Raw genomic sequence first — 17,324 nt, 5'->3', positions numbered from 1 at the left:
AGATCAAATGCTGCAAAATTATTTGATAGAAAAGAAAAAAATGAACAAATGGTACATAAAACTTTCTATGAGGCCTATAAATGTTACAGTTTTCAACTCTTTTGTAACATATAAATGTAACCTCTAGAACAACAGGGCTGACCACTTGAAGTTCATGGTAGATTTGGTTAAGGGAATTCTAGCCAGGTATGGGAGTGATGTAACTAGAAATGTTCTGGTCATCATTCAGTGGACAACATTGTGCCTTGTGTGCTATAAATAGGGCAAGATGAAGGAATCATTGTTCTGATGCCCAGACTGCGAAGCTGGTCTCTGCATAGAGGAATGTTTTAAAATTTACCACACCAAATTAAACTTCTAAGGTAAGCATGGTCTTTAAAATATGATAGTATGGTTTCAGTAACTTTTGTTATCACTGTCTACAATTGTCATTAACAAACTGTGAAAATTTGGTTTAAATCCAATGCCTCTTGGTTCTGTTATAACATGTTATATGATGGTGTGCACTTCTAAACAAGCTGTGTGCTCTTCTCCTCCCGCAGCACAGAGAAGCAGTGAGGTGAAAGTCCTTCCATGCTGAGGGGTTAATTCCACCGATATACCTAGGTGCTCATCATCTGAATCTCTCCTTTCACTTATGATTTTCTCACACTCACTTGCAACAGTTTCACTTTTTTCACTTTTTCATTCATTATCACACATTCCTGAGTAATCATTAACACTATCTAGTAATTATGATTCTATTTCAGACTCGTTTTGAATTCCTTTTCAGGATATAATGTCTGCAATAGCTAAATGATGAACATTAGAACATCATAGAACTCTCATTAGCAGCAAAACTTGTTTTTCTTTTTCATTCCAAATCCCTGTGCTAAGCCTAACTAAGGGCCCTGTGTATTCACTCCTGACATCTATCGGCTAATATTACAAACATAATCTAAAACATATGAAGGCAAAAGTGCATAATTTAAAATTCCGGATAAAGACGTCTTTCGCTGTTGCGGGAGTAAATAAGTTCTGGATAAACATGTGTTATGCTTGGCTAAGGTTAAAATATTGTTTGAATTGATGCTCTGATCAGTATGGCAGGTTATACAAGGTAGAGGTGGACGCCATATGTACGCTTGTATTAGACACCTTTTTTTCCCACTTCTACAGCCAAAGAAAGTGAAGGGGGATCTAATATGCGATAACCTCAAATTTTGTGCAGTGATCACATGGCTTCTAAGCTATAAAGAGCTATAAATTAGACATGTAAACATTCTACACTATTCTTTAACAAACTTATGAATGTATTTCATTTACACTGGCTATGAAGGTCGATCAAATATAAACGGGAATTTTGTTCGTGAACATCAACAGTTGATAGGACTGGCACGGTGCTTCTGTTATGCTTAGATGGGACCGTTAGGAGTGGGGAGAGCGTACTGTTAGATATTTCCTGTCATTTCGTCAGTATGCTCACGATGTCGGAGCAACAGGTGTACCCCTTCACTGTGCAGTGCAAATTATAAAATTACTTGCTCGTGAAGGAGTTACAGCAGCGGAAATTTGCTGGAGATTCACTGCACAGTTCAGTGATCAAACATTGTCAAGGACGCGTGTTTGCCTGGCATAAAAAATTCAAGGAAGGACGAGAACGCGTGGAAAATCAGCAACACGATTGCCATCCTCGGACCAGCATTACAGACAAAAACATTCGTGCGGTTAAAGACATTAATGACGACGATTGACGGGTGAGAGTATCAGAAATTACAGAACAAGTCAAGATCAGTTACGGGAGCTGTCAAGCAATCATCACAAATGACCTACAGTTCTGTAAAGTGTGTTCCAGATGGGTCCCTCGTCTTTTGACCGAAAATCTGAAGTTGAGACGTTTGGAGATCTGTCAGAGGCTTACAGCAAGGTTTGCAGAAGAAGATTATGAATTTTGAGTTGGATCATCACCTACGACGAAACCTGGGTCCATTACTACACTCCTGAATCCAAACAAGCCAGTAACGAATGGCAGAGGAAAGGGGAGGCAGCACCAGTGAAGGCCAAGACTTAACTGTCAGCTGGCGAGTTTCTTGCAATCGTTTTTTTCAATTGGTGAGGCATTTTGCTGATTGATTTTTTTGCATGAGCGATGCACAATCAATGCTGCTTACTATTGCAAGCTGTTGAACAAGGCAAGGGTTGCATATCGCCACAAAAGACGAGACCAACCAATTCAAAAGGTCATTTTCCTCCACGACAATGCGCGGCCACGTACTGTCCCCAAGCTACAGCAAATGCACTGGACTACACTTGATCATCCTCCTTACAGCCCGGACTTATCGCCCTACGATTTCCATTTGTTCGGACCGCTTAAAGAAGCTCTAGGAGGGCAACGGTTTGAAGATGATGAGAGTGCGGAAGACTTTGTGCGCAACTGGCTGGTGACACAACCCTGTTCTTTTTACAATGAGGGCATCAAAAAGCTGTCCATACACTGGGACAAACACATTTCCAAAGCAGGAAACTATGTGGAAAAATAAATTGTAATTGCCTTGTGTTTTTCAATAAATGAATTTAAATAAGAAATAAAATCCCATTTATATTTGATCCACCCTCGTATTTTCATTTGAAGGCAGTATTTCTAAATGTAAAAGGACAATAAATGTGAACATGACCTTTAAGCCTACATATATAGTAAATATAGTCAGTTTTAGTTTCTCATATCACGTTATTCGTTTCATCTCATTAATTTTTCTGATAAGGTTGCCGTCATAAAAACTTGCTACAAAGATTTGTCTCACTTCATACTTGACCCTGTAGAAAAGAGGGATAAGGGGATTACAATGCTAAAAAAAGAAAGATGTTCCACCTATTCAATACAATAATATTGTTGCACGAATGTAGCAACATATTTAATATGTTATGGGACCGGTTTCGACATATGTCCATGTCATCATCAGCCGACACAAAAATGGCAAGAAGTCAACACAGTTGTAACACTTATGACACTTTTCTTGAATTAAAAATAAAGTTCATGTTTTAGTCAGTTTTAGTTACTCATATCATGTCATTTGTTTCAACTCATGTCTGTCAGTTGTGCAGTAGGCCTACCACACAGCAAGCCTGAGTAAACCTAATCACTGCTTTCATTTGAATTATCGTCTTGTACCGCCAACTTCCCTGCTACCGGCATCTCGTCATTCCAAATGACGTCATTCTCACTGCCATCTCGTAAGCCATGAATCGAGAGCTTTTGAGATTTTGAGGTCCCGTCTTTTTTCGAACTTTTAAAAATAGTTTTGTTCCCGACTACAGAGTTCAAACATTGAGAATCTATTCCCAAATAGTTTTTTTTTATTCTATTGGTTTCATGTCGCACCGACACAGATAGATCTTATGGCGACTATGGGATAGGAAAAGGCTAGGAGTTGGAAGGAAGCAGCTGTGGCTTTAATTAAGGTACACACCGGGCGAGTTAGCCGTGCGCGTAGAGGCGCGCGGCTGTGAGCTTGCATCCGGGAGATAGTAGGTTCGAATCCCACTATCGGCAGCCCTGAAAATGGTTTTCCGTGGTTTCCCATTTTCACACCAGGCAAATGCTGGGGCTGTACCTTAATTAAGGCCACGGCCGCTTCCTTCCAACTCCTAGGCCTTTCCTATCCCATCGTCGCCATAAGACCTATCTGTGTCGGTGCGACGTAAAGCCCATAGCAAAAAAAAAAAATTAAGGTACAGCCCCAGCATTTGCCTGGTGTGAAAATGGGAAACCACGGAAAAATATCTTCAGGGCTGCCGACAGTGGGGTTCGAACCCACTACCTCCCGGATGCAAGCTCACAGCCGCGTGCCTCTAACCGCACGGCCAACTCGCCCGGTCCCAAATAGTTTCTGGAGATGGTCTCTGATATTCCCACCAGCTGATAACTAATGTATGTTACGAGCTGTATTTCCGAATGTAATGCATAGTGGACTGGAAGTTTTCTTTGCATAACTCTTGCTGTTGAAAGCAAAACCCTTATTTTTAAGTATATTTCATGCTTGTTCTCCACATTTCATATCAGGATTTACCTAAACAGCTATACACTGACTGACAGAGCAAATGGAACACCAAGAAGGAGTGGTTCGAAAGGGATGAAAGTTGGGGAAAAAACAGAGACGGCACGGACGAATAATTGATGTTTATTTCAAACCGATATGCAGGTTACACAATGCGCACGGCATCGACTCAGTAGGATGTAGGACCACCGCGAGCGGCGATGCACGCAGAAACACGTTGTAACCGCAAAGACGGATTACATTCTTTACCCGATACCTCCATTTTTTACTCATCGTTGGGCAGCCTAGTTTGACGAAATGGAGTCGCTCAGCGGATACCTCAGGGTTTTCTTATGGCAAGTAAGACATGTAATCTTACTGTAGAATTCGCTTTACGTGAGTTCAAGAGAATCCCAACTCACGGGTGACACCTATCGATACTCACGACATAATAATAATCGTCGACAATCTTTATCAGAGCATTGACTTTGAGAGAACTTACCATGGTTATATGAAACACTCAATTATTCAGTACCACTTTTAGCTATGAACTAACTTACAAACTAGACAGTAATGTAAGAATTCATGACACAAGCAAATCTAGAAAAATAATAAGGTATTTATTGATAAAATATTAAATTATTAAATTACCATATAAAGTGACGCGTTATTTAAAAATTGACTGAAAATAAGTGTGAGAATGAGTCAGCGCTGGCTCGCAAAATAAAATGAAAAATAATATTCAGTATTTTAAAATTATTAAGATGATCAGTTCCTTTGTGAAGTAGAAGTTCAATATTTACACATTTACAATAGATCACTGGACACATTTGAGGTCCACCTCGCAATTGGAATGTGAGTATAACATCAACACAATTAAGTAGTACCGATAATTCACTTTCTTAAGTCTGATTAAACCAGTCTCACTTGGACATAATATCCAGCCGAAATGCATCTCAAATACACTAATAAGTTAAGTCTGAATAACTTGGAATACATTTAAGTAGTTCTGAATAAATTATAGGAAATCGAAAATAGATCTGAGAATATTAAGTTAAGTTTTAGTAAAATCCGAAGTCATGATTTTGTTGCAACGATCACGTTGTGCGTGGATAACTACTTACGAACTAAGGCATTCTTTCCTAGTGCCTGTTAAATACGGCTCCTACTCTAGCCTTTCCCTAGCTGAAGTTCGTTAAAGAAATGTACGTTCAAATGGAGAATGTAAATCGATCTAGCTATCTATCTAATTTCAACATAATCTTTGGCTGTCATTCACATGTCCTTTTAGGTTCAATGTCCCTTTGTATAGTTATATTCCAATAACATTCAACTACAATGCAAGCTACTTTACTCTCTTGCAATTAGTATGGAAGCGCTATGCTGCGAGGTTTAGAAAACATAATCTCATATATATCGGTATCGTAATGCATCTCGTTAACTACAGCTATTCAAAGAATCGTAGTATACTAATGTTCATTATAATAATCTACACTGACATACGATTACGTCACGAGCATACATCTATAATAGTAAATCCAGTTCGTACCTTGGCTTGTGTAGCTCCAGCGGTGTGGGCACTCTTACGCAAATAAATCATAAAGTAAACTTGTAGTGTGGCATATCTCAACTTGCAGGTACACGATGATCCTGCATCGCGTAAAACATCCCATATCACTATATATATAACTCGAAACTTTCATCCAATTACCATAATCATATTCTTATTACAACATCCATTTAATATTAACATCGTAGCCTCCATAATTATATATCGCGTTCCCAACTTCACGACTACATTAAAATACCACACAGTTTCTTAATAATATTTACAAGTCACAGCTTCTCATAACCTACGGACGAGTTCAATGCCCTTTCTATGAACCAAACAATGCGTAATTCCATTTGTTTCTTTCTACACCGCGCACAACCACTCGTGACGTCAACTTTAAATATTACTTCAATGAAATCTCTATAATCTCCCAGCATGTCATTAAAATCAGCTGTTTCACATTTCTCTTCAAACCTCACGCTTCATACAAGTATTCTGGTCGATATAGCATAAACTATTGCTATATTACTAAATCGTAACTACGAACTTAATTATCTCACACATCGTTAGTAATCCTCACTTGCATTGCCATATTTATCGGTCTACAATTAGCCCATCGGCACATACCTAAGGTACATGTGTAGGCAAACCAAAAATTATGCAATAAAATATTATGAATGACTTAGCTCGCTCATGGTTGTCCCTGGTCCAGCTGTTCCGTTCCCAATGGATGTAGTTGGGTCTTCGGTTCGGTCACGGGTTGAACATATGGTACATCATCCGCTTCTTCATTCTGGAAGTACTATCTGGATTCCCGTTGCCTTCCTTCATCATGGCTCGGTCGGATGGTTACCCGTCGCCTTCCTCGTCATTGCCTGGTCGTATGGTAAGATGAATTGTTCCCAGGTCGGTCCATCATGTGAATTTAGCACATCATCTTGATCATCTTCTTGTCAGTCTCAAAGTTGAAGATTATATTGCAGTATACAGCCATTTATGCTATTCTTCTCTGACGTCTTTAATCCTTAATTTTATTTATTTTTATTTTTCTTCGTAGCTCTTCGACATATCCGCAATTTCGTATGTAACGACTTCAGTACGTCTATTTTCGTCTGAACTGCTTTTGAATCTTGACGAAAACTTATTCTTTATTCTTATTCAATCGTTGAGATATTTCTTTTCTTATGCGCGATCCTTTGCTTCTGCTCAAGAATTATTCCGCTGATGGTGATTGCGTCCGCTCTCGTTGTCGTGAAAATTCAAGATGAAGATTTTTTTAATAATAATGGTTTTTCTATTTTTTTTTTTGAAAACAATACTGTAGACCGTCCACTGTCCGTTTTACTCGAATACTTCACCATTCCATGACGTATATGGCCCTCTATAACATCACAACAGGTGACTATTCCTTGCTTGCTATAGATTACATGGCCCATACCTTCGGTCGGCGCCATTTTGTAATCTGTCGTGGACGTGCGAACGGGCACAACGTCGAGGTACAGAGTCAATAAGAGTGCGGATGGTGTCCTGAGGGATGGTTCTCCATTCTCTGTCAACCATTTGCCACAGTTGGTCGTCCGTACGAGGCTGGGGCAGAGTTTGCAAACGGCGTCCAATGAGATCCCACACGTGTTCGATTGGTGAGAGATCCAGAGAGTACGCTGGCCACGGAAGCATCTGTACACCTCGTAGAGCCTGTTGGGAGATGCGAGCAGTGTGTGGGCGGGCATTATCCTACTGAAACAGAGCATTGGGCAGCCCCTGAAGGTACGGGAGTTCAACCGGCCGCAGCACATGCTGCACGTAGCGGTGGGCATTTAACGTGCCTTGAATACGCACTAGAGGTGACGTGGAATCATACGCAATAGCGCCCCAAACCATGATGCCGCGTTGTCTAGCGGTAGGGCGCTCCACAGTTACTGCCGGATTTGACCTTTCTCCACGCCGACGCCACACTCGTCTGCGGTGACTATCACTGACAGAACAGAAACGTGACTCATCGGAGAACACGACGTTCCGCCATTCCCTCATCCAAGTCGCTCTAGCCCGGCACCATGCCAGGCGTGCACGTCTATGCTGTGGAGTCAATGGTAGTCTTCTGAGCGGACGCCGGGAGTGCAGGCATCCTTCAACCAATCGACGGGAAATTGTTCTGGTCGATATTGGAACAGCCAGGGTGTCTTGCACATGCTGAAGAATGGCGGTTGACGTGGCGTGCGGGGCTGCCACCGCTTGGCGGCGGATGCGCCGATCCTTGCGTGCTGACGTCACTTGGGCTGCGCCTGGACCCCTCGCACGTGCCACATGTCCCTGCGCCAACCATCTTCGCCGCAGGCGCTGCACCGTGGACACATCCCTATGGGTATCGGCTGCGATTTGATGAAGCGACCAACCTGCCCTTCTCAGCCCGATCACCATACCCCTCGTAAAGTCGTCTGTCTGCTGGAAATGCCTTCGTTGACGGTGGCCCGGCGTTCTTAGCTATACACGTGTCCTGTGGCACATGACAACACGTTCTACAATGACTGTCGGCTGAGAAATCACGGTACGAAGTGGGCCATTCGCCAACGCCGTGTCCCATTTATCGTTCGCTACGTGCGCAGCACAGCGGCGCATTTCACATCATGAGCATACCTCAGTGACGTCAGTCTACCCTGCAATTGGCATAAAGTTCTGACCACTCCTTCTTGGTGTTGCATTTGCTCTGTCAGTCAGTGTAAATGAGATAAGAGAGACCGCACTGTTTAGATTAGGTATACTGTCAAGTGCCTGCATAGTGCCAGAAGTTCCATGACGGGAAGATTAAAAATAAATAACAGGAAAGTTTGCCGCACTTATGGATATCTACAGATGTGGCAGTAATGCATTTTATTATCATAATGTTTAATTTCACATGATCGTTGTCTCCATTTTTTAATTAACGCACAATATGTTTTGTTTGGTGTCTCCGAAAATCGGAACTTCAGTGGAAGATAGGTAAAATTAACAAAATAAAAAATAAAAATAACCAGAAAATCGAGGAGTTACATGGAATGAAGTTACTACCTTGTTTAGCATATCGTTTAGTGCTATACTTTTTAACTGTTTTATTTCCTTCCATAGCACCGTCTCTTCAAGAAAGGCAGGATGATAATCTCAAATGTTAGGATCATTTGTGCAGTCTATCACTTCCAAGTTTAAGGGCTGATATTGCCTATAAATTCAGATAGGTGATAAGCTAAATTCATGAAAATTATGAAAAATAATTAACTTTAACTTTAATTGAAGAACAACAATCTTTTTTTGTTTAGCCATTACTCTGACATATTATGTACTAGTTATTACATGAACTGTCTTTTCAGCCAACCTAGTAAGTATGTTGTACTGTGTTCAGTAGAGTAAACGAAAAGAATGAAGTCAGAATATACACATTCTACAATTTGTCTGTTGTAGGTGTTCAAGTCAGGCTGCAGTCAAGTTGTATGGGTGGCTGTAAAACTACAAGGGATTTTCCTCTACCAGAGAATGGTAGATAAACCTCTATTACAGAGCTTCCTATGGTGTCAACTGCAGAATCTTAGCTACAGTCGCCACTGCTTCTACATGCAGCCACATGGACAGAACACCAAATACAAACTATGCATGGATCATCATAAGTAAATGAGAGATATTTCTAAGATAATTCATTTTTCCTCTTTATGGATAGCAAACAACAAATAAATAAAATATTTAGATTGATGTTTTCACGACCCATATTAATAGACTTGATAAATATTTGAGATTTTGCCATGTCAAAGAAACAAAAAGAGTAGAAGTTCTTTATAATTTATGGAGACTTCACTCTGTGCCTTCAAAAGAAAAAAGAATTCTGTCCATGACTTTCTCTAACAATGATAGTTGGAACATGAAAAAACTTGACTATTGCTACATTTTAAACTAGCAAGATACCTGTACTTTGCTACGGTTTTAAACTGAAAGTTATTATTCAAAGTTTTACATTTTGGAGAGCCCACTGTCAGCTGAGCTTGTAAAATACATAGTTCGTATGTCAAATGGTTTTGGGGGAATGATTAATAATTTTTTAAATCTAATACCTATTTGAAAACATGTTTCTGCCTGAAACAGTTTCAGAAAAATGGATATTGTGTTTTTGAGAGTCAACCACCATCTAAACACGTTAGGGGAGAAATATTTTGAAGTATATGATGTTTTACACCTAGGACACAAGTTGTATGGGTAAAATTACAACTTTGTAAGTGACACGGTTTTGAAGGGATGCGTAATTTTGTTTACGTAGCTAACCTCATTTAACACTTTAGGGGTGAAACATTAAAAAGTATTTCTTATTTCACACCTAGGATTTAAAATATATACCACTATTTGAAATTGTGTCTTCGTGCGTTAAACAATTTTGGAGGAAGGAGTGAATATGTTTGTTTTTGAACCTTAACCCCCACTTAACACTCTGAGGGACTGAATTTGTTTCAAACCTTCTGTTATTTAACATCTATGATATAATTCGAAATTTTAACTTCATAATTCAAACAGTTTCACATAAATGCATATTTTTGTCATCATTCCTCACCCCCCAGTCAAAACATCTTAGGTGTGTTTTGTTTTAAGTCCACTTCTTATTTGTAACCTCATAAAAAGAACTCAACTCCTTTTACATCCTCCTTAAGTTGATTTTCCCTATCCTCCTCCCTCCCCCGGCCCCCCCAAATATGTGTTCCTTTATTTTTAAAAGATATTCCAAATACTAATTTTCACGTCCATAACATCCTTCGTTTTTTAGATATAAGTATCCTCAGACAAAGAATTCAACTCATGTTTTAATTCATTTACCCCCCCATTAAGTAGATTATCCAAAAACAAAATATGCGTGTTTCTTTATTTTTAAAGGATATTCCAAACACCAATTTTTATGACTGTAACATTTTCAGTTTTTGAGATATAAATATCCTCATAAAAGGTATTCAACCCCTTTTTCACTTTTTTCACCCCCCCTTAAGAGGATTTTTCCAAAAACAAAAAATATGTTTTTCCTTATTTTTAAAGGAGATTCCATCTACCAATTTTTCTTTAAACTGTTAAAATTTTGAGATATAGATACATGCATTTTAAAAATTCAGCCCCCTTGGCGACAATATTAAAAAATCCTCCCTTAGTTAGCACCTACATTATAATATATAGTAGAAATTATAGCATGTTAAGATTCAAATAATGGGCTACACGATAATGTATGTCATTTTTCAATATCTCAAAGGGTTTATTAAAGTTATTAAAATCTTTCTGGCACATTCTAGATCTGGTGAATTTCACGTGATAGTTGCGTCATCTGCATGCTCGCAGCTGGTGGCGTAGCTCGCTTGCTGCTCGCAGCTCCGTGCCGTACCATTACCTCTTGCACTATACACATGCATTCAAGCCGTCCCGTTGCAAATATTTGTCTAAGCAAAACTGTGTTCCAGGCCATAGGCATTTCCTGCTACAATATATACAGATGATACTCTCCTACATCATCAAATGGCTCACTGTGTGTATAGTGCACATGTTACTGAATTAATTCTTCCTTCAATTTACTCTTGTCTCATCAACTTCTTCATACTGTTTCCATTTTCCCCCCATCCTCCTAATACCCACACACTTGTTTTTCTTTTCATCTTCATCTCTATTCTACTCTTTTTTCTTTGTTTGTCTTGCATTGCACCTTGATATGTTATTTTTCTCTTTTATTCCTCCTCCCCCATCATCTTTGATTAATTTGATGACCTTGCTGTCTCTTCCACAACACATAATGTATGAAAATGAAAGATCTTAGTTAGAGCTAAAGTGGCATCATCACTTCCCAGTTGGAAGGGTGTAGTGCACACGAAGGAGTACAGATGGTAAAAGACTAGGAACACAGAACAGACACAGAAGGAGGAAAGGATCCCAACGGGTCAATTTATGTAATGTTTGGCTTTTTAGCTGAATGGTCAGTGTAGTCACCTTCAGTTTAGAGGATGCTGGATTCAATTCCTATCCGGGTTGGAGATTTTAACCTTAAATGGTTATTTCCCCTCTCTCGGTGACTGGGTGTTTGTAGTGTCTCTAACATTCCAGCAAGTCGCTCACCACACACACTATCCTTCACTACAAAAACATGGAGTTCCCATAAACTACAGATGCTGTCCAACCTCGTTGGACGGTCCACTTTACAAGGGCTGCACCAGGCTAGGAATAACCACACAATAATAAAGTGAAACCTTGTTAGTGTGTTCCTCATTGACACGCTTTCCCACTTAGCGTGTCATAAATTCAAAATTCCAATTCTCATCGTATTAAATCTATATAAGAATACCTCACTTATCGCATCACAAATTTTCGCTATTACCACTTAGTACAAGTATAATCACATTTTTCCTAGCCGTGGAAATATTATTTGTCATGCCTTGCCAAAGAAACCTGATTTCCAGCTCGGGTAAGAGCTGTCGTCACATTTGTGTGATTACGGTAACGTAGCCACATAGATGCACAAGCGATGCTGTCAGTTGGTACAATACTGTTATTTACATATCCACAAATTGATACACACATAACCTTAATCACTGTATCACAAAACAAAAACACTTCACTTGTAGGATATCAACAAAGTCGCCATCTTTAAACAGTTGACAACTGACACCGAATACCACAGAGGTTACACTTTGAAACACAAATAAAACAGATGACTACCGATCAATTCAACATGTAGACTGCCTGGCTCGGCATGTCAGCTACGTGCTACTAAACAATAACTCTCTTCCAATAACTTCCAAATCACAACTCGTCCAACAACAGTCACTCACTCCACTGTCAAGATCATCTCTTTATATATATATGCTGGCCAGTCTTCCAGAAAGATACGTTACAAAATAAACTACCTTCTTGAATATTCCAGAGTGCTCAATGCATAGAAATAGTGTACAGAATATTCTCAATCATTCTAGTGTCTATACCATTCTGGAAGTTACAGTGTGTTTCACAATTATGGATTACAGTCTATATATACAGGTAAAAATAAATTATAATATTAATTTACAGGTATTTACATATGGAACTGATATAAATGTTTATGTACATGACATAACCTCACACACAATACGATCATTCAACTACGTAAATAATAATAATACTAATACTAAATGGATGTACACTTCACAGCTATACATACAAGTAATAATAATAATAATAATACTAATAATAATAATGCCGGGCTGAGTGGCTCAGACGGTTAAGGCGCTGGCCTTCTAACCCCAACTTGGCAGGTTCGATCCTGGCTCAGTCCGGTGGTATTTCAAGGTGCTCAAATACAACAGCCTCGTGTCGGTAGATTTACTGGCACGTAAAAGAACTCCTGCGGGACTAAATTCCGGCACCTCGGCGTCTCCGAAGACCGTAAAAGTAGTTAGTGGGACGTAAAGCAAATATTATTATTTATTAATAATAATAATAATAGTTACCCATGGGTGAGAGAACATTGTTTTGAACTTATACCTATTATTGCACTTGCGTCAATGGGAAAAGGCCTTGAATTCCTGAACTTCACAGGATAAGTTGCACCTTTGGGAAGCAAGCCGTTAGCCTCAGGAATGTTCAGTTTTACTTGCCGATTAGCAGCGAAGTTGCTGAATAACACAGTTAGTCTATTTATGCTTGTATTTTGCATTCCATTCAGAAGTTAGAAATTTATGTTTTGTTGAGTGATACAGTGAAGTGTAGCGAATATTTGTTGTATGATATGGTAGCCTATATCTCAATTAGGAACACAATTGTGTGAAGTTGACTAGCATGGGGCACATTTGTGTTGAGATAGCCTAGAGTAGTTATGGATACGAATAAAGTTGTGAAATTCCTTACTAATAAAGACAAAATTAAAATCTGTCAGAAAGCATGTAGAAGTCACGAATGTTGAATTCGCACCTTCAAGTTTTGACTCGATCACTCGAGTTGGTCGAAGTTCATTCAAAATGGCAGCCAATGTCATTCCTCCCGGTCGCACATGGTTGAGTGTAACCTTCAATTCATTGTCTAAGAGTGTGACCAGAAAATAATGTTTAATAACTCACTGCCCCAATATAAAAGGCTTCTACTATTTGTTTTAGAAAGTGTGTGATCTTCAATAATACTTTACTTTTACTGGCCCCCGTGCACAAGTTTTCATATTTTCACACCTTTTAATAGTTTCCTCTCATCTTTAGAAATGGTAGATACAGTTTTCACTGTACCTGCAGATACACGACGTAAAATGCCCTCACGTCAGAATACATCGTATTCAGTGTTTCCATATCCCTGTTGGGTAGCTTTTATTCGTATATTCAGTAGTATGTTTTCTTGCTTAACACGTTCTGCTTCATTGTGTCCTGCAGAAACGTCTTAACAAGGTTTTACATGTCTAATGGAAAGGAACAAATAAGTAACTAATTAAGTCCTATATACAAAGATATACCGATAGTCAAGAATGTTTGTGTCTCTGTGAAATGTCAAGAGTTTTTCTAACCTTTGTTTCTTTGACACAGAAAAATCCCAAAAGATTATCACTAAAGTTAAAAGAACTTTGTATTGGGTAATAACAGAAAACTAATTGTTGATTCAGTAGACACTTTTTTTAATCCATAAAATATTGCTTTCTAATGTTATGTGTTTGTTGTTTCTTCATACTTAGTATGTGTAAAGTGTGTCTGTACTGGTATGTGTATATTACGAGGTTAAGTCCAATAAGTATCAGCAATCAATTTTTATAATTTATTACAAAAAGACTACACACTTTTTGTTGATATCATTTCTCAACATAGTCACCCTGCTTTTCAATGCACATGGTTTACCGTTTCACAAGCTTTCTGATACTCTCTGCAAAAAAAGTTTTTGATTGCACAGCAAACCACGTATGCACTTCTTCCTTCACCTGTTGATCGGAGCTGAATTGACGGCCTCGTAAAGCATGTGGTTTGCCATTCATCAACAGTCGCTCGTCTGTTATTCAGGATCATATCACGCACTTGTTCAATACTGGCATCAGTTATGGTTGCTGATGGACAGCCAGATCTTTCCTCATCCTTCACACTCTTGAGGCCCGTTTTGAACTGTTTAATCCACTGGTAAACACGTCGCTGTGGCAAAACATTGTCCCTGCATTTTTCTGAAAGTCTTCTATGAATTTCCGCTCCTGGTAGACTCTTAGACCACAAAAAACGGACTACGGAACGCTGTTCTTCCTTAGTGCAGTGTGTGGCGCGGCCGTCTTTACATCGCAACAGCACAAGCTGTACTGATCTGATAATGCTGAAACTTACCACAGACATAGATAATGGTGCCATCTAGTGGTTGGTGAGTACACCACACCATAGAGCTAACCTAAAGACAATTAGAGCAAAATTGTAGATACTTATGGACTTGCCTAAGTATTAATTAATTTGGGGCCAGAGTTAAGAAAAAACTTCTTTCTTTGTGTAACTGAACTGTCTATATATTGATACTATCAGATATGGAAAGGAACAAACAAGTAACAAATCATGTATAGAAAGGAACATGAAGAGGCACACATATAGTAGGATGAACACAATGACAGGTCAGTGTAAGAAGAAGGAGCAATAGGAAGAGGAGACAAGGACAAACATTGTAAACATGAAAGGACAAGGACAGTCTTCACATCTTCATATACTGCTGTCTTTGAGTAGATTGGCTGTCTCCTCATCAATCCCAAATATTCTACATCAATTTTTTTCTCAGCTCTTGACGAACTTTATTATGTTTCCCAATTTCATCAGGATGTAAGGCATTAACACTCACTGAGGGGCCATCTGGACAGATCTTCAGTCTTGATGTGGGAAGTATGGGATAAGAAGGAAAGCTGCATGGAGACAGGAAAAGGAAAGAGTTAAAAAGGTAATGATGGATACAGATGGTAAAAAGACTAAGAAGACAGAATAGACACAGATGGAGAAAAGGATCTCTATGCGTCAATATATATAATGGAAAGAAACAAACACATAACTAATCCAGGTTGAATATACAAAGGTAGGAAAACGTAGAGGAACACAAAATAGGATGAACATAATGACAGGTCAGTGTGAGAAGAAAGAGCAATTAAAACCTTATAAGACAGCTTATGAACAAAAATATATATGTCGCTATCCACCTTTGGATGTGCCGATAAAACAAAAGTATGTTATTCCTTGCCTAGCAACAACTGTACACAAGCTGCATCCTTCAAGATCCTCTTTGTCACAATATAACAAGCCAACCCTCAAGATTTAATGTGTTGAATCAAGTTCCTTAACTCGTTCTTATCCATTAATTCAACATAATTATATGTGATTTCAACGCTCACAGCAGGAGTGTACAAGACTATCACGTTGCTTATGAACTTCAACTGAAACATTTTATCTTTGTGAAAAGCGTTACATTTTTACATGTATCCTTTAGTTCTTATCCATTAATTTAACATCATTATATGTGATTTCAACACTGACATCAGGAGTGTACAAGACTATCACGTTGCTTATGAACTTCCAATTGAATATTTCATCTTCATGATACTTTACATATATCCTTTAGAGTGTGAACATTGTCATATATTTTGTGTTGATAATTGTATACCTTTTGCCCTGCTCTTTGAATCGGCTGATGATGGGACCAAATATGTGTTGAAACCGGCCCCGAATTAAACATGTTGTAACACAAGTTTGTGCAACTTTATAACGGTGTATTGAATAGGTGGGACCTCTTAACTCTCTTTTTAACATTGTAACAAAAATGGTAACTTAAAAACAACAAAGTGCCATATTTTCATCATCTTAAAACTCTAACACTTGTGTTCTTTTACTCACATAGGATAGATTTCAAAATCATAATTGGAACTTTCATCTGAATGAATTCGCCTCAACAGCCTCAATGGTGGAAGAGGAAAACCTCCCAATGGCAGAGGGAGGGGAAGAGCCAATCTGCGGCTCACAGCCATAGTTGTAACAACGGATGGAAGTCAGCTTGCATGGGGGTTTGGCTCTGAACTGAGTAAGGGCTGGACATTACCCTTTGTGAGACACTGGGGTGGGGGACCTCAGCCTCGACACGGCTCATAGAGGAAGTTCCTATAGATATATAGGACAGGTGTGAATAAGACTTGGCCAAATAAACACCCACTGATCAACTGAGGTAGAGGAAAATAGTCAATGGCCTCAATGGTGGAAGAGGGAAAACTCCCAATGGCAGAAGGGGTGGAAGAATCAGCTCTGCGGCTCACAGCCATAGTTCTAATGACGGACAGAACAATCTGTCTCACCAAATGAATGTGAAGTAATAGTATGCATGATGGAAATGCCTTTGGAGAGAACTACCCCAGGTGGTAGCCGGCAACGGAACTCCACCATCACTGTAGGCGACGCACACGGGCCTTTGGATTCTGGGGAGCCTGTACCAACATACAGGATGGGGTTGGAGATATCCATAATCCTCACAAACAATGAAATTCGGACCCACGAAACAGTGTATTTACCCAAACTTTACCTACAAACTAAACGGTGTCACTATTTTGGAACAATCAATATACAAACTTTACTCCAGACAGGGAAATTAAAATGGACATTAGATGAAATGGAGAAGCAGAAAGTTTTAATACTTGCACTACAAGAGACACGTTTCAAAGTCTCAGATACTTTTGATTCAGGGAATTATAGAATATTCAAAGGAAAATGTGGGTGGAGAATCAGGAAAAATCTGCAACAGATCGATACAGCTTTCTGTATAATAATTGACTTGAT

At 39.1% G+C, this 17,324-nt stretch overlaps 1 protein-coding gene across 1 annotated transcript in view; it reads left to right on the top strand.

The window, feature by feature from the left end:
* LOC136866744 (tyrosine-protein phosphatase non-receptor type 13) overlaps nt 1-17,324 on the top strand; it is a 179,957-nt gene that overhangs the window by 97,560 nt on the left and 65,073 nt on the right. Inside the window, exon 9 of the mRNA XM_068226831.1 lies at nt 8,998-9,200. Coding sequence (XP_068082932.1) covers nt 8,998-9,200 — 203 coding nt within the window. The remainder of the gene's footprint in view (nt 1-8,997; nt 9,201-17,324) is intronic.

The sequence above is a fragment of the Anabrus simplex genome, chromosome 3, assembly GCF_040414725.1.
Source record: "Anabrus simplex isolate iqAnaSimp1 chromosome 3, ASM4041472v1, whole genome shotgun sequence".
Taxonomy (NCBI): domain Eukaryota; kingdom Metazoa; phylum Arthropoda; class Insecta; order Orthoptera; family Tettigoniidae; genus Anabrus; species Anabrus simplex.
Note: the sequence above shows the minus strand (reverse complement) of the source record. Positions and strands in the feature narration are given on the sequence as shown.